At 44.4% G+C, this 26,674-nt stretch overlaps 1 protein-coding gene across 1 annotated transcript in view; it reads right to left on the bottom strand.

Moving 5' to 3' along the window:
* Window positions 1-26,674, bottom strand: part of CNMD (chondromodulin) — a 141,839-nt gene that overhangs the window by 82,611 nt on the left and 32,554 nt on the right. The window contains exon 4 of the mRNA XM_069758186.1: window positions 16,578-16,691. Within this exon, the coding sequence (XP_069614287.1) occupies window positions 16,578-16,691 (114 nt within the window). The remainder of the gene's footprint in view (window positions 1-16,577; window positions 16,692-26,674) is intronic.

The raw sequence follows: 26,674 nt of genomic DNA, 5'->3' as shown, positions 1-26,674 counted from the left end.
GGTAAATGTCAAAGCAGCGCGTCGTTAGTGGATGTTCACGGTCAGGGACAAGTCGCTTCCTTGTCCTCTTCAGCAAAAACAACAACAGAGAAGAATGCAGCAGGCGACACAACGGGTTACTCCATGGAGCTCTTTACACATACCGTCCCTGGCTTAGAAAGTGAAGCAGTTAACAGTCCATGCCCATTACAAGTTGAATCTGACATGGAGTGCACTGATGCACAGCCACAGCCAGACTACTATGCTGGTCCTTTGACTCAGACCACAACATTGCCCTCGCAGGGTAATGATCAAGAATCAGACCCTGATGAGACTATGTTGCCCCATCACGAACGCTATACCACCGACCGACACGGTGACACAGACGAAGTTGCACACGAGCTACAAGAAGAGGTAATAGATGACCCAGTTCTTGACCCCGATTGGCAGCCATTGGGGGAACAGGGTGCAGGCGGCAGCAGTTCTGAAGCGGAGGAGGAGGGGCCACAGCAGGCATCAACATCGCAACAGGTTCCATCTGCCGGGCCCGTATCTTGCCCAAAACGCGTGGCAAAGCCAAAACCTGTTGGAGGACAGCGTGGCCATCCGGTTAAAGCTCAGTCTGCAATGCCTGAAAAGGTATCCGATGCTAGAAAGAGTGCAGTCTGGCATTTTTTTAAACAACATCCAATTGATCAGCGCAAAGTCATGTCAAAAATGTTCAACTACCTTAAGCAGAGGACAGAATCTGAAAAGTCTCAATACAAGTTGCATGCATAGACATTTAACCACCATGCATTTGCAAGCCTGGACTAACTACCAAATGTCCCTTAAGGTTGTAGCACCCTCGGCCAATGAAGCTAGTCAGCAACGCAACATCCCTTCCGGCAGTGTAGGGCCACCATTTTCCGCACCACCTGCAGTATCTGTGCAGGTTTCTTTGCCAGGCCAAAGCTGTCAGGGTCAGGGAATCACCAGTTTCGTAGTAGGAAACACTGCATCTAGGGCACCGGTGGCAACAATACCATCTCCCACCGTCTCTCAGTCTGCCATGTCCACCGGCACCCCCGCTAGTTCCACGATCTCCAGCTCTCCAGTCCAGCTCACCCTACATGAGACTATGGTTAGAAAAAGGAAGTACTTAGCCTCGCATCCGCGTACACAGGGTTTGAACGCCCACATAGCTAGACTAATCTCGTTAGAGATGATGCCCTACCGGTTAGTTGAAAGCGAAGCTTTCAAAGCCCTGATGGGCTACGCTGTACCACGCTACGAGCTACCCAGTCGACACTTTTTTTCCAGAAAAGCCATCCCAGCCCTCCACCAGCATGTTAAAGAGCGCATCGTCCATGCACTCAGGCAATCTGTGAGCACAAAGGTGCACCTGACAACAGATGCATGGACCAGTAGGCATGGCCAGGGACGTTACGTGTCCATCACGGCACACTGGGTGAATGTTGTGGATGCAGGGTCCACAGGGGACAGCAAGTTTGGGACAGTTCTGCCTAGCCCACGGTCTAGGAAACAGTTGGCTGTAGCCGTTCGCACCCCCTCCTCCTCCTCTTCGTCCTCCTGCAGAAGCGAGAGCTCGTCCACAGACTGCAGTCGCACAACCACTCCATCCGCAGCTGCCACTGTTGCACACCAGGTCTCCCATTATGGGGCAGCTACTGGCAAACGTCAGCAGGCTGTATTGGCTATGAAGTGTTTGGGCGACAACAGACACACCGCGGAAGTTCTGTCCGAGTTCTTGCAGAAAGAAACGCAGTCGTGGCTGGGCACTGTAGATCTTGAGGCAGGCAAGGTAGTGAGTGATAACGGAAGGAATTTCATGGCTGCCATCTCCCTTTCCCAACTGAAACACATTCCTTGCCTGGCTCACACCTTAAACCTGGTGGTGCAGTGCTTCCTGAAAAGTTATCCGGGGTTATCCGACCTGCTCCTCAAAGTGCGTGGACTTTGCTCACATATCCGCCGTTCGCCCGTACACTCCAGCCGTATGCAGACCTATCAGCGTTCTTTGAACCTTCCCCAGCATCGCCTAATCATAGACGTTGCAACAAGGTGGAACTCAACACTGCACATGCTTCAGAGACTGTGCGAACAGAGGCGGGCTGTTATGTTTTTGTGGGAGGATACACATACACGGGCAGGCAGTAGGATGGCAGACATGGAGTTGTCAGGTGTGCAGTGGTCGAAGATTCAAGACATGTGTCAAGTCCTTCAGTGTTTTGAGGAATGCATACGGCTGGTTAGTGCAGACAACGCCATAATAAGCATGAGCATCCCCCTAATGCGTCTGCTGATGCAAAGTTTGACGCACATAAAGGATCAGGCGTCTGCAGCTGAGGAAGAAGAAAGCCTTGATGACAGTCAGCCATTGTCTGGCCAGGGCAGTGTACAGGACGAGTTAGCGGGCGAAGAGGAGGAGGAGGACGAGGAGGATGATGGGGATGATTATATTTTTAATGAGGAAGCTTTTCCGGGGCCACTGGAAATTGGTGGCGCGGCAAGGCCGGGTTCTGGTTTTTGGAGGGACACAAGTGACGTGGATTTGCCTGAAACTGCCCCTCAACCAAGCACAACCGCAGATTTGAGAACTGGAACTTTGGCCCACATGGCGGATTATGCCTTACGTATCCTCAAAAGGGACACACGCATAACTAAAATGATGAACGATGACGATTACTGGTTGGCCTGCCTCCTTGATCCTCGCTATAAAGGCAAATTGCAAAATATAATGCCACATGAGAACTTGGAACTAATATTAGCAACCAAACAATCAACTCTTGTTGACCGTTTGCTTCTGGCATTCCCTGCACACAGTGCCCGTGATCGTTCTCAGACGAGCTGCAGGGGCCAGCAGACCAGAGGAGTTAGAGGGGCAGAAATCAGAAGTGGCGTTGGCCAGAGGGGTTTTCTGACCAGGTTGTGGAGTGATTTTGCTATGACCGCAGACAGGACAGGTACTGCAGCATCAATTCAAAGTGACAGGAGACAACATTTGTCCAGTATGGTTACAAACTATTTTTCATCCCTTATCGATGTTCTCCCTCAACCGTCATTCCCATTTGATTACTGGGCATCAAAATTAGACACCTGGCCAGAATTGGCAGAATATGCATTGCAGGAGCTTGCTTGCCCGGCAGCTAGTGTCCTATCAGAAAGAGTATTCAGTGCTGCAGGTTCAATACTAACAGAAAAAAGGACTCGTCTGGCTACCCAAAATGTAGATGATCTAACCTTCATTAAAATGAACCACAACTGGATTTCGAAATCTTTTGCCCCACCTTGCCCGGCTGACACCTAGCTTTCCTATGAAAAGGTCTTGCCTGTGGACTATTCTGAATGCCTTTTCCAATCTTGTAATTTTCTGCACCTGATTGTCCAGCATACGACATGTTTACACCTCACTAAATGGCCAAACTCCCCACACGGGGCCGTGGTATCGACACTTGGCGACAGCACCCGTGAGAGTGCTGTTTGTCTGAAGAGGTGGGTGTGCCCGCTTTTGGTCGACGGCACTGCCACTGGGTCCCTCCTAGTACAATAAAGTGTCTCTGGCGGTGGTGGTGCGCACCCAACGTCAGACACACCGTTGTAATATGAGGGGCCCTGGGCCTGTACCGCCGGCCACAAGACAGTTCCCCCCCCCAGCTCAAACAGTGCTCTACCACTTGCAAAATTATCTCACAGCTCCACCAATGTTTAGTCTATGCGCTGGCATCCTTCAATGCCTGCCACTGACAATACCATTGTATTGACATTTTTGTTATGTTAGGCCTTCGAAGCCTGTCTGCGGTCACTCCTTCCACTATGCCTCCACTGACCACACCACTGCTGCCCGTGTACCCCTGGAACCAATTTAAAATTGCCTACAGCCATGTGTTATTATTTTAGGCCTTCGATGCCTGTCTGCGGTCACTCCTTACAATATGCCTCCACTGACCACACCACTGCTGCCCGTGTACCCCTGGAACCAATTTAAAATTGCCTACAGCCAGCCCAATTTTTTTATTTTAGGCCTTCGATGCCTGTCTGCGGTCCGTTCTTTCTACTACTACTGCACTGACCAGGCCACTGCTGCCCGTGTACCCCTGGAACCAATTTAAAATTGCCTACAGCCATGTGTTATTATTTTAGGCCTTCGATGCCTGTCTGCGGTCACTCCTTACAATATGCCTCCACTGACCACACCACTGCTGCCCGTGTACCCCTGGAACCAATTTAAAATTGCCTACAGCCAGCCCAATTATTTTATTTTAGGCCTTCGATGCCTGTCTGCGGTCACTCCTTCCACTAGGCCTCCACTGACCACACCACTGCTGCCCGTGTACCCCTGGAACCAATTTAAAATTGCCTACAGCCATGTGTTATTATTTTAGGCCTTCGATGCCTGTCTGCGGTCACTCCTTACAATATGCCTCCACTGACCACACCACTGCTGCCCGTGTACCCCTGGAACCAATTTAAAATTGCCTACAGCCAGCCCAATTTTTTTTATTTTAGGCCTTCGATGCCTGTCTGCGGTCCGTTCTTTCTACTACTACTACACTGTCCAGGCCACTGCTGCCCGTGTACCCCTGGAACCAATTTAAAATTGCCTACAGCCATGTGTTCTTATTTTAGGCCTTCGATGCCTGTCTGCGGTCACTCCTTCCACTAGGCCTCCACTGACCACACCACTGCTGCCCGTGTACCCCTAGAACCTATTTATAATTGCATAGAGCATCCTTTTTTTAATAGTAGGCGTACAAAGTCTGTCTGCGGTTCACTATTGAAATTGTCCTCCACTGCCCAGAGCACTGCAGCTTGTGTACCCCTGTAACTTTTTTCTGCTGCAGTGAGCCACATTTTTGGTTTGAGTCCTACTACCTGTGCCTGTCTGCGCCACTCAATTCAGCTGTGTTCCTTTGAAAAAAGCTGAGCGTCAATAGTCTTGTTTTCATCCTCTAGGAATTTTAAAACTGCATTGGGTGTACAACTTTGGTAGGGCCTATTAACGGTGTCTGCCTCCCCAAGGTGTTCCCCAGGTTTCCTCTCCATTGCTTCAATCTTCATGCTCTCGTTTAGTAGTTGTTGGAAACTACGCTGCATTAGGCCTACAAATTGGGTATGGGGTGTAGATTGATGGTGTGTTCCACTCCAAGGTGTTCTCCAGGTTGCCTTTCCTGAGCTTCAATCTTCATGCTCTCGTTTAGTAGTTGTTGGAAACTACGCTGCATTAGGCCTACAAATTGGGTATGGGGTGTAGAGAGATGGTGTGTTCCACTCCAAGGTGTTCTCCAGGTTGCCTTTCCTGAGCTTCAATCTTCATGCTCTCGTTTAGTAGTTGTTGGAAACTACGCTGCATTAGGCCTACAAATTGGGTATGGGGTGTAGAGAGATGGTGTGTTCCACTCCAAGGTGTTCTCCAGGTTGCCTTTCCTGAGCTTCAATCTTCATGCTCTCGTTTAGTGGTTGTTGGAAACTACGCTGCATTAGGCCTACAAATTGGGTATGGGGTGTAGAGAGATGGTGTGTTCCACTCCAAGGTGTTCCCCAGGTTTCATCGCCATTGGTTCGATCTTCATGCTCTCGTTTAGTAGTTGTTGGAAACTACGCTGCATTAGGCCTACAAATTGGGTATGGGGTGTAGAGAGATGGTGTGTTCCACTCCAAGGTGTTCTCCAGGTTGCCTTTCCTGAGCTTCGATCTTCATGCTCTCGTTTAGTAGTTGTTGGAAACTACGCTGCATTAGGCCTACAAATTGGGTATGGGGTGTAGAGAGATGGTGTGTTCCACTCCAAGGTGTTCCCCAGGTTTCCTCTCCATTGCTTCGATCTTCATGCTCTCGTTTAGTAGTTGTAGAAAACTACACTGCATTAGGCCTACAAATTGGGTATGGGGTGTAGAGAGATGGTGTGTTCCACTCCAAGGTGTTCCCCAGGTTTCGTCCACATTGCTTCGGTCTTCCGACTCTCGTTTAGTAGTTGTAGAAAACTACACTGCATTAGGCCTACAAATTGGGTATGGGGTGTAGAGAGATGGTGTGTTCCACTCCAAGGTGTTCCCCAGGTTTCGTCCACATTGCTTCGGTCTTCCGACTCTCGTTTAGTAGTTGTAGAAAACTACACTGCATTAGGCCTACAAATTGGGTATGGGGTGTAGAGAGATGGTGTGTTCCACTCCAAGGTGTTCTCCAGGTTGCCTTTCCTGAACTTCTATCTTCAGGCTCTCATTAAATTGTAGTTAAATGGAACAACTGCATTTGGCGTACTAGTTGGTTTGGGGCCTACTATCGGTGTCTGCCACTTCTTGCTGTTCTCCTGGTTTCCTGTCCTGAAATTCCATTTTCAGGCTCTTGTTAAGTAGTTGTTAATGTTAGACTGCATTTGGCCTACTAGTTGGGTTGGGGCCTACTATCGGTGTCTGCCACTCCTTGCTGTTCTCCTCAACTGAACAAAGCTGGGCCGCCTGTTTACTACGGTTGCCAATTTTGAACTGCATGTCGACTACTTACTGATTTGGGCCTACTCTCTGTGTCAGCCTCTCATTCCAGTTGTCCTCCACTGCAATGCCCCCTGGTTAGTCCTGTGTTACCAATTTTGAACTGCATTTAGCCCACTTTATTCTTTGGGCCTATATCTGTGTTTCCTCCTCATCCTGCCCATTGCCCAGCCAGTGATAGATGAGTCTGCTGGTACATTGACCCATAACGCAAAATTCCCCGTGCACGCTACACAGCAAGATTGTGACCCTGCTGAAAGTCAGGTTCCTCTTCCCGCATACCATACCACCTTACACGGGGACAAAGAGGAAGGTGCAGATGAAAGTGCAGGTTCCTTCATCAGGTGGGGGGAGGAATACTAGTTGGCGACGTCACTGGCACAGGGCCTCTCATAGTACGCAAAAGTGTTGCTGCCGGTGAGAGGCGCCCCCGCCGTGCAAACACACCGCTGTACTTTGAGGGGCCCTGTGCCAGTGCCAATGCCAACGAGTGGGCCCCCCCTGCTTGCTCAGGATCACAGCACTTGCAAAGTTGAAATACTTACCTCTCCCTGCTCCACTGCCGTGACGTGGTCCAGATTTACTGGGCCCACTAATTACTTGAACCAGCCCTACCCCCCACAACTTTAGCCAAATGACCCCCAATTTCAAATGCCTTCCAATTATTATAAGGTAAATTACGATTGACAAGCTTCTTTAACAAGAATGGATGTTTTTGCCATTAAAATGGGCAGTGTAGGTGTTTTCCTGGCCTCCACTCACTGCCGACTATGCTCCCCCATTGACTTGCATTGGGTTTCGTGTTTCGGGCGATACCCGACTTTTCGCGATAATCGGCCGATTCCACTCGACTCGACTTCTAAGATAGTCGGGTTTCGCTAAACACGGCTCGACTCTAAAAAGGTCAAGGTCGCTCAACCCTACCTACAACTGTTAACATTTGTTTTTCTTTTTAATGTGCAACAAACAACAACTAGGACAAAATAACTGAAAACTTCAGTGTGCATAATTATTCACCCCAGTAAAGTCAGTCACCTCTTTTGCAGCAATTACAGCTGCAAGTTGTTTTGAATAAGTCTTTATGAGCTTTCCAAATCTTGCCATAAGGATTTTTGACCATTCCTTTAGACAAAACTGTTCCAGCTCCTTCAAGTTAGATGGTTTTCTTTGGTGAACAGAAATCTTCAAGCTTGACCACAGATTATTAATTGTATTAAGGTTTGGACTTTGACTAGGCCATGCCAAAATATTTACATGTTTCCCTTTAAGCCACTCGAGTGTTGATTTAGCAGTATGCTTTGGGTTATTGTCTTGTTGGAAGGTGAACCTCTGTCACAGTCTCAGATCACTGACAAACTGAAGCGCATTTTGCTCAAGAATATTCTTGAATTTCGCTCCCTCCATCTACAGCTCAACTTGAACCATTTTTCCTATCTCTGCCGCCGAAAAACATCCCCACAGCATGATGCTGCCAGTACCATGTTTCACGGTGGGTTGGTTTTCTTGATGTGATGAGCTGTGTTGGTTTGACACCAGACAAATATTGTTTATCTTGCTAGCTAAAAAGCTCAATTTTGGTCTCAAATGACCACAGCACCTTCCTCCATACATTTGAGGAGTTTCCTACATGTCTTTTGGGAAACTCAAAAGAGCCTTACAGTTTTTGTGTGTAAGTAAAGGCTTTATTCTGCTCCCCTTCCATAAATAGTCCACCTGTATGCAGTGTCCAGCTTATTGTGGTATTATTGTGGTATTCGTCAGGTGAAATGATCTTTTAGTTTACACAAAAGATCATTGTTTTCGCCAGTGCATTATCCTATGTAAAAAGAACATACATTTCTGAGAACAGCTACAGCTAAGCATCAAGAATTTGTTATAATTTCAATCAACAGAATCCGTTCTTCCCTCCGAAATATTACTCGTGCCATTGGCTGCAAAACAACTCTAAAACATGATTGATCCACCCCCATGATTAATGACTGGTGAGATGTTTTTTTCCTGAAATTCTGTGCCTTTTTCCTACACACATATCTTTGATAATTATGCCCAAAGAGTTCTATGCTAACCTCATCGGTCCATAGGTCTTGTTTAGAAAAAGCACCAGGCTTGTTTGGATGTTGTTTTGCATACTTTTAACTCTGAATTTTATGGTGAGGTGGATGCAGGAGAGATTTTCTTCTGATGACTCTTCCATGGAGGCCATATTTGTTCAGGTGTCTCTGAATAGTAATACAATGTACAAGAACTCCAGAATCTGCTAAATCTTTCTGAAGGTCTTTTGCAGTCAAGCAGGGGTTCCGATTTGCCTCTCTAGCCATCCTACGAGTATCTCTTACTGAAATTTTGCTTGGTATCCCAGAACTTATCTTGCCCTTCATTGTTCCTGATAACTGTCATTTATTAAGTACATTTTCAACTAAGTAAAAGGCAAATTCTTATAGCCTTCTCCAGCTTTGTGGGCCTCCACCATTTTCATTTTCAGAGTGCTAGGCAGCTGCTTAGAAGAACCCATGGCTGCTGTTTTGTGGCACAAGGTTAAAGGAGGCTGGTTCTCCAAGCATTAAGCATTTAAGCATGGGGTGGATCAATCATGCTTTGGGGCTGTGTTGCAGCCAATGGCACAGGGAACATTTTACTGGTAGAAGTAAGAATGGATTCAATAAAATTTCATCAAATTCTTGATGCAAGCATAACACCATCTGTAAAAAAGTTGAAGTTGAAAATAGGATGGCTTCTACAAATGGATAATGATCCTAAACACACAAAAAAAACACTCCAAAATCCACAATCGATTACCTCAAAAGGACCAAGCTGAAGGTTTTACAATGGCCTTCACAGTCCCCTGATCTGAACATCATTGAAAACCTGTGGCTAGACCTCAAAATAGCAGTGCATGTAAGATGACACAGGAATCTCACAGAACTGGAAGAATTTTCAAGGAAGAATGGATGAAAGTCTCTCAAATAAAAATTGAAAGACTCTTGGCTGGCTACAAAAGTGTTTACAAGCTGTAATACGGTGCACAAACTTTTGCATAAGTCTATTATCCTTTTTGTAATTTTTAAAATGTAGAAGATGAAAAAAAAATTTCTGCCTAAAGTACAAAGGAAATGTGTAATCTTCTACTTTAGCCCTTTTAGAGATCATTTCACTGTTAACTTGCTTAACTGTTCACAATAACAGTAATTTTAACTAGTGGTGCCAAAACTTTTACATGCCACTGTATACTGTGCATATTAGACTCCAGGATAAAACAAAATACACTACATTATGCCACTTAACGCAATTTAAAGAGTGTAATGTACAGTACACTTCTGTTTATTATATTGTACTGCTAAAATGCTCACGCCAATTTTGACCTTAAGGACCAGGACAATTTTTTTTAAATATGACCAGTGCCACTTTAAGTGGTTATAACTCTGGAACGCTTCAAAAATCACACTGATTCTGAGAACATTTTTTCATGACATATTGTACTTCATAAGATTGGTAACCTTTGTTCGATATGACTTGTGTTTATTTGTGAAAATATCGGAAACTTGGAGAAAATTTAGAAAATGTTGCAATTTTCAAATTTTTAATTCATATGCCCTTAAATCAGAAAGTTATGTTACAGGAAACAGTTAATAAATAACATTTTTCACATGTATACTTTACATCTGCATAATTTTTGAAATATATATATTTTTTTTTGGTTAGGGAGTTATTAGGGTTTAAAATTGATCAGCAATTTCTAGTTTTTCCAACAAAATTTGCAAAACCATTTTTTTAGGCACCATATGACATTTGTCCCGAACGCGACTATACTCCATATGTGGTCAAAAACTTCAGCCTGGGCACATGGCAGGGCTAGCAAAGGAAAGAGCGCTATTTGCCTGGGATAGATTGTGAATGCCATGTCGCTTTTGAAGAGCCCCTGACATGTGAAAACAGTAGAAACCCCCCACAACTGACACCATTTTGGAAACTAGACTCCTCAAGGAATTCATCTAAGGGTATAGTCAGTATTTTGAACCCGTAGATGCCTCAAAGAATTTTATTACATTGAGACGTGGAAATATGACAATGATTTAAGTGGTAAAAATGTGATTTTTGTAGTTGCTGCAAATTTGTCAGGTACACAAGGGTTAATAGGTAAAACTAGACCCCGCAATTTATCCTGATGTGGTGCTGCCCCATATGTTGTCAGATATTATTGTTAGTGTCCATGTGAGGGCGGAAAATTAAGAAGCTTTATTTGGATTTTGGAGCACAGATTTTGCTAGAATAGTTTAGTTTACTGGCGACATTTGCTGAGCCCCTAAGGTGCCGGCAAAGCAGAAATAAAATCAAAACTGACCCCATTGTAGAAACTGCACCTCTCAATAAATTCATCTACGGAGGCAATGACTATTTTGTAACCTCCACGCCAGGATTTTTTTTCTAGAGAATAGCAAATCTGCCAGTCTAGTACCCATGCATTGTGTCTCCATCCAGTATAGCGCCCCCATATATTGTAGTAGCTCCATACATAGTGCCCAGCTTGTACTTCTGGCGACACACACCCTGTAAATTGTTAAGTGCCTTCTCTCCATTACAATGATGCCAAATATGTGGCCGCTTAGGCTATGTGCACACGTTGCGGATTAGGCTTAGGAATTTCTGGTGCGGATTCTGCCTCTCCTGGCAGAAAACGCACCTGCGGATTTGTCGAGTTTTTTTGTGCGTTTTTGCTGCAGTTTTCTTGCGGATTTGCTGCGTTTTTTACCCCTGCCGTTTTCTATAATGGAATGGGTACAAAAACGTTGCAGATTCACAAAAAAGAAGTGACCTGCTACTTCTTTTAAACTGCAGCGTTTCCGCAGCGGAGTTTCCGCAAAGTGTGCACAGCATTTTTTTTTCTCATTGATTTACATTGTACTGTAAATCAATTGCGGATCTGCAGTGTTTCTGCACTGCAAAAAACACTGCGGATCCGCAGAGAATCCGCAATGTGTGCACATACCCTAAATGGGCTCAGAAGGAGGGGCATTTGAATTTTATTTGAGTCTTGTTCTATCAGTAACGTGGGAAACCCCTATAGTTCCAATGACAGATGACAGATGATGGACTTAGGTGGGGGGGGGGGGTGATTTTGTGCAGGATAAACTAGTGTTTCTATTGGTAACATTTTGAGGTACTGTACATAATATTTTTTGATCGCTTCCAAAATAAGGCTGGGATCACATTCTTGTGTTCAACACTGAGTACTTACGTCGCAGTTTCTGTGTAAATCCTACAAAAATGTGATTCGGACAAAACCCCCAACGGAACCTCCCACCATAATGAGGCAGATGAAGACACTTTGCATTCCATTTGGCAGCTGCTCTGGTGGTATCCATCTTTTTAGGCTTGCACAGATCTGTGGTCACCCACACTTGTGAGCTAAATAAACTAAATTTCTATTTTTGCACACTAAAAGCAATATTTTAGCAAAATGAATGTGTTTGCATCATGATATTCTGAGAACTGTTACTTTTTTATTTTTTTGCTGAATGAACCATATTAGGGCTTGTATTTTCCGAGATGATTTGGCATTTTCATTTGTACCATTTTATTTTACATATGACTTTTTGATCGCTTTTTATTCACTTTTTTGTGAGTCAGTATGATAGAAAGTGACATTTTTGGTGTTTTTTATGGTGTTCGCCAAACAGAATAAATAATGTGCCTGTTTTATAGAGCGGGTCATTCCAGACGTGACGATACCAATTATGTGTACTTATTTTTGCTTATTTTTGTTTTATCAGCAATGCTGCATTTTGAGTGGCGAAACGGATTTTCGGGATTTGTATGCATTTTTTGTGTGTTATTTAACTTTTTTTTTAACATGTTTTATTTTACTTTTTTCACTTTTTTTTACTTAGTCCCACTGTAAGGTATATATAATTTTTATTCTAATCACTTGTCTCATACATTGCTGTACTCATTTACAGCAGTGTATGAGACTGTCAGTGTCTCCCTGACCGGGCCTGTGAGACTCGGCTTAGAGCTGGATCTCACAGGCCACCGTACCCTGAGGTAATCACCATGGTAACCAGCTGACACCTGCGGGAATGGCTGGTCGGTGCTATTACCCTTTGTTATTCCCCTTTGCAGTTTTAAAACGGCGATGAGGGAATAAGTACCCTTAACAACCATCATTTTAATGATGTGTATCGGTGGTCGTTATGGGGTTAAAGATGTAACCAAAGTTTGAAAATTGCTAATTTTAAAAATTTTTAGTCAAATTTCAGATATATTCATAAAAACCTGTGAAACATATTGACCTAAATTGACCTGTAACAGAAAGTAAAATATGTCTCAAACATGTCACTGGGATATGTAGAAGCTTTCCAGAGTTATTATGACATAAGGTGACGCTGCTCAGATTTGATAACTGGAGCAGGTTCATTATAGAAACACTCCCATATACAGTATGTACTGTATATTTTAATTAAAGGGAACCTGTCACCCCCTTCAGGCATTTGTAACTAAAAAAGCCACCTTGTGCAGCACTAATGCTGCATTCTGACAAGGTGGCTCTTTTAGTTATGATGCCTGCACACGCTGAAATAAACGTTTATAAAATGTGCCCCCTCATACCGTGAAATGTTCCCGGAGGCGGGTCTTTCCCTCCTAATCAGATGCAGCACAGCCGTCACTCTGGACCTGTGCGCGCCGGGCGCCGCTTCCTCTTGCTGCATTATCGTCCCCAGCAGGCGCTGGTAAACCACCTCCCTGCAGGACCCGGATGCAGCCCCGCGGCCATTTTGGATCCGGGCCTGCAGGGAGGAGGAAGTAAGAGACCCTCGGAGCAATGCGATCACATCTCGTTGCTCCAAGGGTCTCAGGGAAGCACGCAGGGAGCCCTCTCCCTGCGCGATGCTTCCCTGTACCGCCGGAACACAGCGATCATTAATGTGCCAGGGGCGGTCCGTGACTGCTCCTGGCACATGGTACCGGATGTCAGCTGCGATAGTCAGCTGACACCCGGCCGCGCTCTCCCCGTGAGCGCGGCTGATCGAACTGGACATACTATCCCGTCACTGAGAATTAAGTCCCAGGTCACCTTGACGGGATAGTACGTCCAATGGGATTAAGGGGTTAAATGTGTGTATATATGCATGTAGTGTAGTGTGAGTGTATTAATATACTCACCTACTGCTGCTGCCTTATGGATCCAGCGCCGTTCGTCTCCTCTTCTGAGCGACGTCACCACAGTGGTGACTAGCTGGCTCACTCTATGCTTTATGTGTGAGCCGGAAATCTCCTTACAATGAAAGTCGATGGACTGACGCGCCATAGATTTACATTGTAAAAGCCGCTGCCAGTAGAGTCTCCAGAGTGGTGACAACACTGTGATGCGGAGAAGAATGACGCTAGGTTGCTAATATTGGCCTTGATGCAGTATCATTTTTTGTTTTCACCTCACCTGACTCTGAGAGCTCCAACTTTTTTATTTTTATTTTAACATTGTTTCTTTTTTTTATTGTGAATTTTGTGTATTATATTTGTCTGTTACAGTTACATCTTACTGTAATACATTTTAATTTAAAAAAACGCAAATAAGGAAAAAATCAATTCCAACCATGTTGGCTTTTGCTGTTGCAGTTGCTGTTATTTAGTGGATTAAAAGAGTCATTTTTTGCCAATCATTATTGATGGCTTGGGGTGCAATCATGTACTTGGGGTGCATTCACGTGCTTTGTGGGCACGGGCTTTATTGCCTAAAGTATATATTACATTATGACCACATCTGCAATCTTGTTTTAAACTCTTTGCTTCCCAACATCCCTCTATAAAATGTTCCCCAAATGTTCTTTGTTTTACATTAAAAATGCAACCATTTCCAGACCGGATATGATGCATTTAGTGATTTCAGACAGATGAAAAAAATAAGGCAGATGAGTGCAAATTCTACCCCTACCTGACTGAATGCATTATTAAAACTGAATAATGCACTTACACCATGTTCCAAATTATTATGCAAATGACATTCTTGTCAGATTTTCCTAAATGGTCGGTGCAAATGACAGTCAGTCTAATAAAAGTCATCACCTGTTAGAGTATACATCGAATTTTATTGAAGAAACCTCCCAAGGATAACAGTATAATCTCCAAAATGAATAAAAACTCAAAATGCACTGTTCCAAATTATTAGGCACAGTAGAATTTCTAAACATTTCATATGTTTTAAAGAACTGAAAATGGTCATTTGTGGAATTTGCAGCATTAGGAGGTCACATTCACTGAACAAAAAAGCTATTTAACTCCAAAACATCCTAACAGGCCAAGTTACATCTTAACCTAGGAACCTTTCTTTGATATCACCTTCACAATTCTTGCATCCATTGAACTTGTGAGTTTTTGGAGAGTTTCTGCTTGTACGTCTTTGCATGAAGTCAGAATAGCCTCCCAGAGCTGCTGCTTTGATGTAAACTGCCTCCCACCCTCATAGATCTTTTGCATGATGATACTCAAAAGGTTCTCTATAGAGTTGAGGTCAGGGGAAGATGGTGGCCACATCATGAGTTTATCTCCTTTTATGCCCATAGCAGCCAATGACTAAGAGGTATTCTTTGCAGCATAAGATGGTGCATTGTCATGCATGAAGATGATTTTGCTCCTGAAGGCACGTTTCTGCTTTTTATACCATGGAAGAAAGTTGTCAGTCAGAAACTCTATATACTTTGCAGAGGCCATTTTCACACCTTCAGGAACCTTAAAGGGTCCTACCAGCTGTTTCCCCATGATTCCGTCCCAAAACATGACTCTACCACCTCCTTGCTAACGTTGCAGCCTTGTTGGAACATGGTGCCAATCCACCAACCATCCACAACTCCATCCATCTGGACCATCCAGGGTTGCTTGACACTCATCAGTTAACAATACTGATTGAAAATTAGTCTTCATGTATGTCTGGGCCCACTGCAACCGTTTCTGCTTGTGAACACTGTTTAGGGGTGGTCGAATAGTAGGTTTATGCACAACAGTAAGCCTTTGAAGGATACTACATCTTGAGGTTCAAGGGACTCCAGAGGCACCAGCAGCTTCAAATAACTGCTGCTTTGTAATGGTATTTTGGCAGTTGCTCTCTTAAACCAATGAATTTGTCTGGCAGAAACCTTCCTCATTATGTCTTTATCTGCATGAACTATGTGCTCTGTTTCAGTGACAAATCTCTTCACAGTATGATCTCTACGTTTTCGTGAAATATCTAATGTGTTCATACCTTGTCCAAGGCATTGCACTATTTAATGATTTTCAGCAGCAGGGAGATCCTTTTTATTTTCTATATTGCTTGAAACCTGTGGCCTGCTTAATAATGTGGAACATAATTTTTAAGAAGTTTACCTTTAATTAGAATCACCTGGAAAACTAATTATCACATGTGTTTAAGATTGATTTCAGTTATCTATTGAGCCCTGAGACACAATACCATCCACGAGTTTATTTGAAAAACAAAACAATTAAATCTTTATGACACTTAAATCCAATTTGCATAATAATTTGGAACACAGTGTATAATGTGTTCTAAATCTTGACTTGGATGAGAAAGATCAATTTACTTCTTAGGCTTCTTTCACACTAGCGTCGGGCCCGGCCCGTCGCAGTGCGTCGGGCCGAGGTTACCGACGCTAGCGTTGCCTCCGCCGCACAACGGGTGCAGCGGATGCTGCTTTTCAGCGCATCCGCTGCCCCATTGTGAGGTGCGGGGAGGTGGGGGAGGAGTTCCGGCCGCGCATGCGCGGTCGGAAAAGACGGTCCGTCGGCTGCAAAAAATGTTACATGGAACGTTTTTTGCGGCCGACGGTTGGCCGAAAAACGGCGCAACCGTCGCGCGACGGTTGCGACGTGTGGCAATCCGTCGCAATGCGTCGCGTAATGTTAGTCAATGGAGAAAAAACGCATCCTGCAAACACTTTTGCAGGATGCGTTTTTTCTGCAAAACGACGCATTGTGACGGATTGCAGTTAACGCTAGTGTGAAAGTAGCCTTAGGCTTTGTAAAATGTCTGCAATCACATGACACGTATATAAATATTTAAACGTCGGGGGCACAATGGGTTTAAACTCTGACATTTTCATTTTCTTTTGTTTGGTTCTTACCAGCTCAAACGAAAGGCTTTCCTTTGTCACGCTGTCAACATCTGGAATGTGAGCTTTAGCTTGCGCTTTAATGTAACACTTCTCTCCTCCAGCAAAACGAATTCCAGTAATGCCCTAAAAGATATACACAAATTATATACAGTGGTCACACTCCCGCACGGAGCAGATACTCATATTTCCTGAGCATGCATGCGTTATCTTCTGCTGCTGCACAGTAATGTTCCATTGATCTCATTCTAGAAGAATGGAATTTAAACAGACTGTGAAGGCAGTATGCATAATGTAGCATGATGGGAGAATGTACTACTAAATGTAAAAAAAAATATCCATGGCCTCTTAATATTTTTTCATACCTCGAAGACCATGATGCATTGCAGTGAGAGGAAAGGAGTTTGGATTTCCATCTTTCACCTTAGCTACATAAACGTTTGCCCAATTTTACTGGGTGTTATGCACTATATTCTGGAAGGTAGACATTTCAGTTGGAATTACCGTATATACTCAAGTATAAGCCGAGATTTTCAGCCCAAATTTTTGGGCTGAAAGTGCCCCTCTCGGCTTATACTCGAGTCACGGTAGCGGTGGGGTCGGCGGGTGAGGGGGAGAGGGCGCTGAGGCATACTTACCTAGTCCCAGCGATCCTGGCGCTCACCCTGCCGTCCCACGGTCTTCGGTGCTGCAGTTCTTCCTCTATCAGCGGTCACGTGGGACCGCTCATTAGAGAAATGAATAGGCGGCTCCACCTCCCATAGGGGTGGAGCCGCCTATTCATTTCTCTAATCAGCGGTAACGGTGACCGCTGATAGAGGAAGAAGCTGCGGCACCGAAGACAGCTGTCCGGGAGAAGAAGCCGGACGCCAGGACCAGGTAAGTATGTAATATTCACCTGTCCGCGTTCCAGCCGCCGGGCGCCGCTCCATCTTCCCGGCGTCGCTCCATCTTCCCGGGGTCTCCGCTCTGACTGTTCAGGTCAGAGGGCGCGATGACGCATATAGTGTGCGCGCCGCCCTCTGCCTGATCAGTCAGAGCGGAGACGCCGGGACGAGACGCCGGAACGAGACACCGGGAGCTGCAAGCAAGAGAGGTGAGTATGTGTTTTTTTTTTTTTGTTTTTTTTTACTGCAGCAGCAGCAGCGACAATTGCAGAGCTTTCTATGGGGCAATATGAACGGTGCAAGAGCACTATATGGGGCAGAGCTTTCTATGGGGCAATATGAACGGTGCAAGAGCACTATATGGGGCAGAGCTTTCTATGGGGCAATATGAACGGTGCAGAGCACTATATGGGGCAGAGCTTTCTATGGGGCAATATGAACGGTGCAAGAGCACTATATGGGGCAGAGCTTTCTATGGGGCAATATGAACGGTGCAAGAGCACTATATGGGGCAGAGCTTTCTATGGGGCAATATGAACGGTGCAAGAGCACTATATGGGGCAGAGCTTTCTATGGGGCAATATGAACGGTGCAAGAGCACTATATGGGGCAGAGCTTTCTATGGGGCAATATGAACGGTGCAAGAGCACTATATGGGGCAGAGCTTTCTATGGGGCAATATGAACGGTGCAAGAGCACTATATGGGGCAAAGCTTTCTATGGGGCAATATGAACGGTGCAAGAGCACTATATGGGGCAGAGCTTTCTATGGGGCAATATGAACGGTGCAAGAGCACTATATGGGGCAGAGCTTTCTATGGGGCAATATGAACGGTGCAAGAGCACTATATGGGGCAGAGCTTTCTATGGGGCAATATGAACGGTGCAAGAGCACTATATGGGGCAGAGCTTTCTATGGGGCAATATGAACAGTGCAAGAGCACTATATGGGGCAGAGCTTTCTATGGGGCAATATGAACGGTGCAAGAGCACTATATGGGGCAGAGCTTTCTATGGGGCAATATGAACGGTGCAGAGCACTATATGGGGCAGAGCTTTCTTTCTTGTGCAATATGAACGGTGCAAGAGCACTATATGAGGCAGAGCTTTCTATGGGGCAATATGAACGGTGCAAGAGCACTATATGGGGCAGAGCTTTCTATGGGGCAATATGAACGGTGCAAGAGCACTATATGGGGCAGAGCTTTCTATGGGGCAATATGAACGGTGCAAGAGCACTATATGGGGCAGAGCTTTCTATGGGGCAATATGAACGGTGCAAGAGCACTATATGGGGCAGAGCTTTCTATGGGGCAATATGAACGGTGCAAGAGCACTATATGGGGCAGAGCTTTCTATGGGGCAATATGAACGGTGCAAGAGCACTATATGGGGCAGAGCTTTCTATGGGGCAATATGAACGGTGCAAGAGCACTATATGGGGCAGAGCTTTCTATGGGGCAATATGAACGGTGCAAGAGCACTATATGGGGCAGAGCTTTCTATGGGGCAATATGAACGGTGCAAGAGCACTATATGGGGCAGAGCTTTCTATGGGGCAATATGAACGGTGCAAGAGCACTATATGGGGCAGAGCTTTCTATGGGGCAATATGAACGGTGCAAGAGCACTATATGGGGCAGAGCTTTCTATGGGGCAATATGAACGGTGCAAGAGCACTATATGGGGCAGAGCTTTCTATGGGGCAATATGAACGGTGCAAGAGCACTATATGGGGCAGAGCTTTCTATGGGGCAATATGAACGGTGCAAGAGCACTATATGGGGCAGAGCTTTCTATGGGGCAATATGAACGGTGCAAGAGCACTATATGGGGCAGAGCTTTCTATGGGGCAATATGAACGGTGCAAGAGCACTATATGGGGCAGAGCTTTCTATGGGGCAATATGAACGGTGCAAGAGCACTATATGGGGCAGAGCTTTCTATGGGGCAATATGAACGGTGCAAGAGCACTATATGGGGCAGAGCTTTCTATGGGGCAATATGAACGGTGCAAGAGCACTATATGGGGCAGAGCTTTCTATGGGGCAATATGAACGGTGCAAGAGCACTATATGGGGCAGAGCTTTCTATGGGGCAATATGAACGGTGCAAGAGCACTATATGGGGCAGAGCTTTCTATGGGGCAATATGAACGGTGCAAGAGCACTATATGGGGCAGAGCTTTCTATGGGGCAATATGAACGGTGCAAGAGCACTATATGGGGCAGAGCTTTCTATGGGGCAATATGAACGGTGCAAAAGCACTATATGGGGCAGAGCTTTCTATGGCAATATGAACGGTGCAAGAGCACTATATGGGGCAGAGCTTTCTATGGGGCAATATGAACGGTGCAAGAGCACTATATGGGGCAGAGCTTTCTATGGGGCAATATGAACAGTGCAAGAGCACTATATGGGGCAGAGCTATAGGGCAATAATGAACGGTGCAGAGCACTATATGGGGCACAGCTATAGGGCAATAATGAACGGTGCAGAGCAATATATGGGGCACAGCTATAGGGCAATAATGAACGGCGCAGAGCACTATATGGGGCACAGCTATAGGGCAATAATGAACGGCGCAGAGCACTATATGGCACAGCTATGGGGAAATAATGATCTATTTTTATTATTGAAATTCACCGGTAGCTGTTGCATTTCCACCCTAGGCTTATACTCGAGTCAATAAGTTTTCCCAGTTTTTTGTGGCAAAATTAGGGGGGTCGGCTTATACTCGAGTATATACGGTATATATATAAAGACATACATGTTGAGAAATGAATAAATGTTTAAATCAGTAATGGATATTATTTGATTCTGAGTAACACAACATAAATTATAATAAAGTAGTCATCCATTAAAAACCATATTCTATAAATAAGAAAAGACCTCAGTATACTTCTAGATAACCAACCAAACATACAGTACATGTACAGTAATAATGCAATAATGAAAGCCAACTCCCAAAGGAAATATGATTGCAGATATTGAACTCATAGCTGCAATGTTTGTTCTCAATATTATTGTTAGTTAAAATTTCAAAGTGCTGATAAAAGGAAGCAACTTTACAAAGAACATATTATTAAAAATCATCTCAAAATCTGAGTTTTTTTTTTTTTTTAATTTTTAGTACAATGCACGTTGCCTAGGGTATCGGCCAACTCTGAGGTCTATCAGTGGTGTCCAGTCTCCTAGGCAAGGAGCGCAGTGCTTGCAAGCTCTTTGCTACAGAGCTTGCAAGCGCTGCTCGGAAGTTGACTAGATAGCTGGATCCGTCTAGCTTCAGTGCCATGGTTGGGTTTTTTCCTGTGGAAGAAGTCCTGTGCAACTTCTAGATGAGTTGACTTTTAAAACCTGTTCTGAATAAAACTTTTAAAGAAACCGTCGGTATCCTGGATTTTTCAGCAGCGTAGATTCAGACTCTTCACCTTTTATCAAGTATAAATGAAGAATGGTAGCGCACACAGTTTTAGACCTGCAGCTCAACCATGCCACTGGTCCAAACTGTGAATAACCAGGAGAGAAACCACACCCTTTGCCCGGCAGGCAGGAAGCTGGGAGGAACAAGTGAAAATGTTAAAAGCTGGAAAATTTGGATTTTTATACCATCCTTTGGGGGCCGTTCAAATCGCATCTTATCTCCACCCACAAAGTTAACCCCAAGTTATTTATTATATCTTATGTTTGTTGTAGCAAAGGCTGATTTGGTCAATTTAATCTGAAATGGTGTTTTGTAAGTTTAATTGGGAAAATCCATGAATAAGGGGTTTGGTGAGAAAAAGGGAACTTGTTAAAGGGGGAGCCTCCACAATACTGCAGTCATATCCTGGGGCCACGGATAACTGACATGGCTACTGAAATGAGTTTTCCTAATAAATTTGCACCAACTCTATCACACTGTCTATACCGTGTATATCAAGCGGTATAGAAATGAAGTGTTCTCCCAATATATGATCACATTCGGTATTTAAAAATAAAAAGCTAACTTAAAAAAGCAGCTACATTTTCCTTCCACGGACTTACATTTATTAATGAAGCTGCAATGAAATACATGACAGCAGTATTCCCTGTCACCTTTCTATATGAGCTTCCAAATCTGCCACCTTGCCAGTAAATTATCTGATTTGTGAATCATTATTATTGTGCCAATAAATGTCATTTGTGCCTATGACCAGCTTAATGCAAAATGAAAATATCTCATATTCCAGGGTATTTCAGAATTACAAATGTCACATCTTTAGATTGCTCTCATCTCATACACTGAAGTGACAGCCCGGCAAAGAATGCAAACAGGAATAGTCAGTCCTAACCTATTTACAAAGATGTACACTACAATGATGTGCTGCTAGGTAATCCCATATTTATGCTGCAGCTCCTCTCGCATTTGCTATACCCATAAGGGCATATTCTGTAGCCTAAACAACACAAGTATAAACAGGATTTTATATTCACACTTGATAAACAGCAACAGAAGCAGAAATGGGATGCTGAGTGCTTCTGGTTGTCATCAGAAAAATATAATTCCATTTTAGCTGACATCTCACAAATATAGCTCCAAGTGCATCTTGTTTGTGATGTGTAATTGAAGTGGAAGTTTAATCCCGGGGCTCATAAATCACACAGAAGCTCTAGGCCCTCCCTTATGGCTGATACAAGTGAATTATCAGTTTTTCAGCTTGTACCATACCCAAGTTCTTTCAGAGTGTAGCAGACCATTAACACATTCAAAGACTTCTAACATAGTGTCGGATGGGTGCTGAGACCATTTCTACAGCGCCCTTTTGCTGACATGTGATAGAAGTAGGTGACAGGTGCAGTGAACTCATACGGTCGCCTGTGCACATAGCTGGGACTTTGGCCATATTAATGTGAGTTCTAAAGGAGCACATAGTTCATAAATGGACTAACCCCTCTCTAACCTTCTAGTTATTCTAGATTTCTCCATTTTCACTTTCAATACTTCTGTTCAGTATTTATTGGGGACCCTTGGCTGGGGATATAACATCTAATGCCTAAAATAATTACTTTGTTGGCTGTTCTCTAACATTCTCTAACGTCTACAATAAGCACAATTGTAAATGGGGATGGCTTTGCACTGCAACTTTATAGTAAAGGTTTATATTAACATTCAAAAGATTAATCTGTTTTATGAGCTGCTTTCTCCCCATAAATATAATCCATTGTAAAATACAAATTTACAAATGAATGCAGGTTTTTCCTAAACATTTTTTTAATCAGTTCCTCATGGTTTTCAAGATCTCAAGCTTGATTACATTCAACAAGAAGCTTCACGTGCAGCTACAGATTACCACAAGGGTAGGGTTACATGACCATTTTCTCTCCATCCAAGAAAGATGTATAATAATTCTGATCAGAGTTTGATCAGTTTTTCTCGAACATGGAGAGAAAAGAAAATTCTCCTCCCTCTCCATTCTATCAGTCGATGAAACTCAGACAACACTTGGAAGTCCTCATCCAAAACTTGAATAAAGTTCAGACATGGTTCAAAATTTTATCAATGTGGTATTTTCGGATCTCATTGGCCGTTTTGTAGTGGTATACCTAGATGATATCCTGATATATTCTGTTGACAGAGTTTCCCATTTGTTGCATTTTAAAACAGTGTTTCAGAGGCTCAGAGAAAACCAATTGTTCGTCAAACTCAAGAAATGTTCATTTTTTTGTTCAGGAATTGTCATTTCTAGGTCTGATAATTTCACTTCAGGGGTTGCGCATGGATCCCAAGAAAGTGCAAGCTATTGTGGAGTGGGTCCAGCCCCGGGACCTTAGAGGACTCCAGCACTTCTTGGGATTCATAAATTATTATCGCAAGTTTATTAAGGGTTTTTCACAGGTGACTAAGCCTCTCACGGATCTCACTTGTAAAGGGGCAGATGTCAGAAACTGGTACTCGTTAGCTAAACAATCCTTTCTAAGGCTATAAAACTGTTTTTCTTCTGCTCCTATCCTGGTCCAACTGGACCCTTCCAAACCATTCGTGGTTGAGATGGATGCTTCCGAGGTGGGAGTGGGGGCAGTTTTGTCGCAAGGACCAGCTTCTCTGACTAATCTCAGGCCCTGTGCCTATTTTTCTAAGAAATCTTCTCCAGCGGAGAAAAATTATGATGTAGGCAACAGAGAGCTTCTGGCCATTAACCGCTTCCCGACCCATGACGCCACGTAGGTGTCATGAAAGTCGGTGCCAATCCAACCTGTGATGCCTATGTGGCATCATGGAAAGATTGTGTCCCTGCAGATCGGGTTAAAGGGTTAACTCCAATTTCGCCCGATCTGCAAGGACAGGGGGAGTGGTACTTTAGCCCAGGAGGGGTGGCTTCACCCCCCGTGGCTACGACCGCTCTGGTTGGCTGTTGAAAGTGAAACTGCCAATCAGAGCGATTTGTAATATTTCACCTAAAAAACTGGTGAAATACTACAATCCAGCCATGGCCGATGCTGCAATATCATCGGCCATGGCTGGAAACACTGATGTGCACGACCCCCCACCCCACCCATCACCCCCCAGTCCACCGATCTGTGGTCCGCTCCCCTTCGTCCTGTGCTCCGCTCCCCCATCCTCCTGTCCGCTCCCCCCGTGCTCCTATGCCACCCCCGTGCTCTGACGCCCCCCCGTGCCCTGACCTCCCCCCCTTATACATACCGTCTTCTCCATGGGCGCCGCCATCTTCCAAAATGGCGGGCGCATGCGCAGTGCGCCCGCCGAATCTGCCGGCCGGCAGATTCGTTCCGTGTACATTTTGATCACTGTGATAAAACCTATCACAGTGATCAAAATAAAAAAAAAGTAAATGAACCCCCCCTTTATCACCCCCATAGATAGGAACAATCATAAAATAAAGAAAAAAATTTTTTTTCCACTACAGTTTTTTAAAAAATGGTGCGGAAAAATCTCACACGAATCCGCAATGTGGGCACATAGCCTTAGGGTTAGGGTTGGAATTAGGGCTAGGGTTGGAAATAGGGTTAAGATTAGGCTTGTGATTAGGGTTATGGTTAGGGGTGTGTTGGGATTAGGGTTGTGGTTAGGGGCGTGTTGGGGTTAGGGTTTGGATTAGGGTTAGGATTATGTTTAGGGTTGGGATTAGGGTTAGGGGTGTGTTGGGGTTAGGGCTGTGGTTAGGGGTGTGTTGGGGTTAGGGTTGTGATTAGGGTTATGGCTAGAGTTGAGATTAGGGTTAGGGGTGTGTTGGGGTTAGTGTTGGAGTTAGAATTGAGGGGTTTCCACTATTTAGACACATCAGGGGTCTCCAAACGCAACATGGCGCCACCATTGATTCCAGCCAATTTTACGTTCAAAAAGTCAAATGGTGCTCCCTCCCTTCCGAGCCCCGACATGCGCCAAAACAGTGGTCTACCCCCACATATGGGGTACCTGCATACTCTGGACAAACTGGGCAACAACTATTGGGGTCCAATTTCTCCTGCTACCCTTGTGAAAATAAAAAACTGCTTGCTAAAACATCATTTTTGAGGAAAGAAAAATTATTTTTTTATTTTCACAGCTCTCCGTTATAAACTTCTCTGAAGCACTTGGGGGTTCAAAGTGCCCATCACATATCTAGGTAAGTTCCTTTGGGGGTTTAGTTTCCAAAATAGGGTTACTTGTGGGGGGGGGGGGGTTTACTGTTTAGGCACATCAGGGGCTCTGCAAATGCAACGTGACGCCCGCAGACCATTCCATCAAAGTCTGCATTTCAAAGCATCACTACTTCCCTTCCGAGCCCCGACGTGTGCCCAAACAGTGGTTTACCCCCACATATGGGGTACCAGCATACTCAGTGCAAACTGGGCAACAACTATTGGGGTCCAATTTCTCCTGCTACCCTTGTGAAAATAAAAAATTGCTTGCTATAACATCATTTTGAGGAAAGAAAAATTATTTTTTATTTTCACGGCTCTGCGTTATAGACTTCTGTAAAGCACTTGGGGGTTTAAAGTGGTCACCGCACATCTAGGTTAGTTCCATGGGAGGTCTAGTTTCCAAAATGGGGTCACATGTGGGGGCGCTCGAATGTTTAGGCACACAGGGGCTCTCCAAACGCGACATGGTGTCAGCTAATGATTGGAGCTAATTTTTCATTCAAAAAGTCAAATGGCGCACCTTCCCTTTCGAGCATTGCCGTGTGCCCAAACAGTGGTTTACCCCCACATGTGATGTATCAGTGAACTCAGGAGAAATTGCCCAATAAATTTTAGGATCCATCTTATCCTGTTGCCCATGTGAAAATGAACAAATTGAGGCTAAAATAATTTTTTTGTGAAAAAAAGTACTTTTTCATTATTACGGATCAATTTGTGAAGCACCTGGGGGTTCAAAGTGCTCACTATGCATCTAGATAAGTTCCTTGGGGGGTCTAGTTTCCAAAATGGGGTCACATGTGGGGGAGCTCCAATGTTTAGGCATACAGGGGCTCTCCAAACGCGACATGGTGTCCGCTAATGATTGGAGCTAATTTTTCATTCAAAAGTCAAATGGCGCTCCTTCCCTTTCGAGCATTGCCGTGTGCACAAACAGTGGTTTGTGACCACATATGAGGTATCAGTGTACTCAGGAGAAATTGCCCAACACATTTTAGGATCCATTTTATCCTGTTGCCCATGTGGAAATGAACAAATTGAGGCTAAAAGAAATTTATTGTGAAAAAAAAGTACTTTTTCATTTTTACAGATCAATTTGTGAAGCACCTGGGGGTTCAAAGTGCTCACTATGCATCTAGACAAGTTCCTTGGGGGTCTAGTTTCCAAAATGGGGTCACTTGTGGGGGAGCTCCAATGTTTAGGCACACAGGGGCTCTCCAAACGCGACATGGTGTCCGCTAAAGATTGGAGCCAATTTTTCATTCAAAAAGTCAAATGGCGCTCCTTCCCTTCCGAGCCCTGTCATGCACCCAAACAGTAGTTCCCCCCCACATATGGGGAATCGGCGTACTCAGGACAAATTGTACAATAACTTTTGGGGTCCAGTTTCTCTTTTTACCCTTGTTGCTAAAAGATCATTTTTGTGACTAAAAAGTTAAATGTTCATTTTTTCCTTCCATGTTGCTTCTGCTGCTGTGAAGCACTTGAAGGGTTAATAAACTTCTTGAATGTGGTTTTGAGCACATTGAGGGGTGCAGTTTTTAGAATGGTGTCACTTTTGGGTATTTTCAGCCATATAGACCCCTCAAACTGACTTCAAATGTGAGGTGGTCCCTAAAA

The sequence above is a fragment of the Ranitomeya imitator genome, chromosome 3 (assembly GCF_032444005.1).
Source record: "Ranitomeya imitator isolate aRanImi1 chromosome 3, aRanImi1.pri, whole genome shotgun sequence".
Lineage (NCBI taxonomy): Eukaryota > Metazoa > Chordata > Amphibia > Anura > Dendrobatidae > Ranitomeya > Ranitomeya imitator.
Note: the sequence above shows the minus strand (reverse complement) of the source record. Positions and strands in the feature narration are given on the sequence as shown.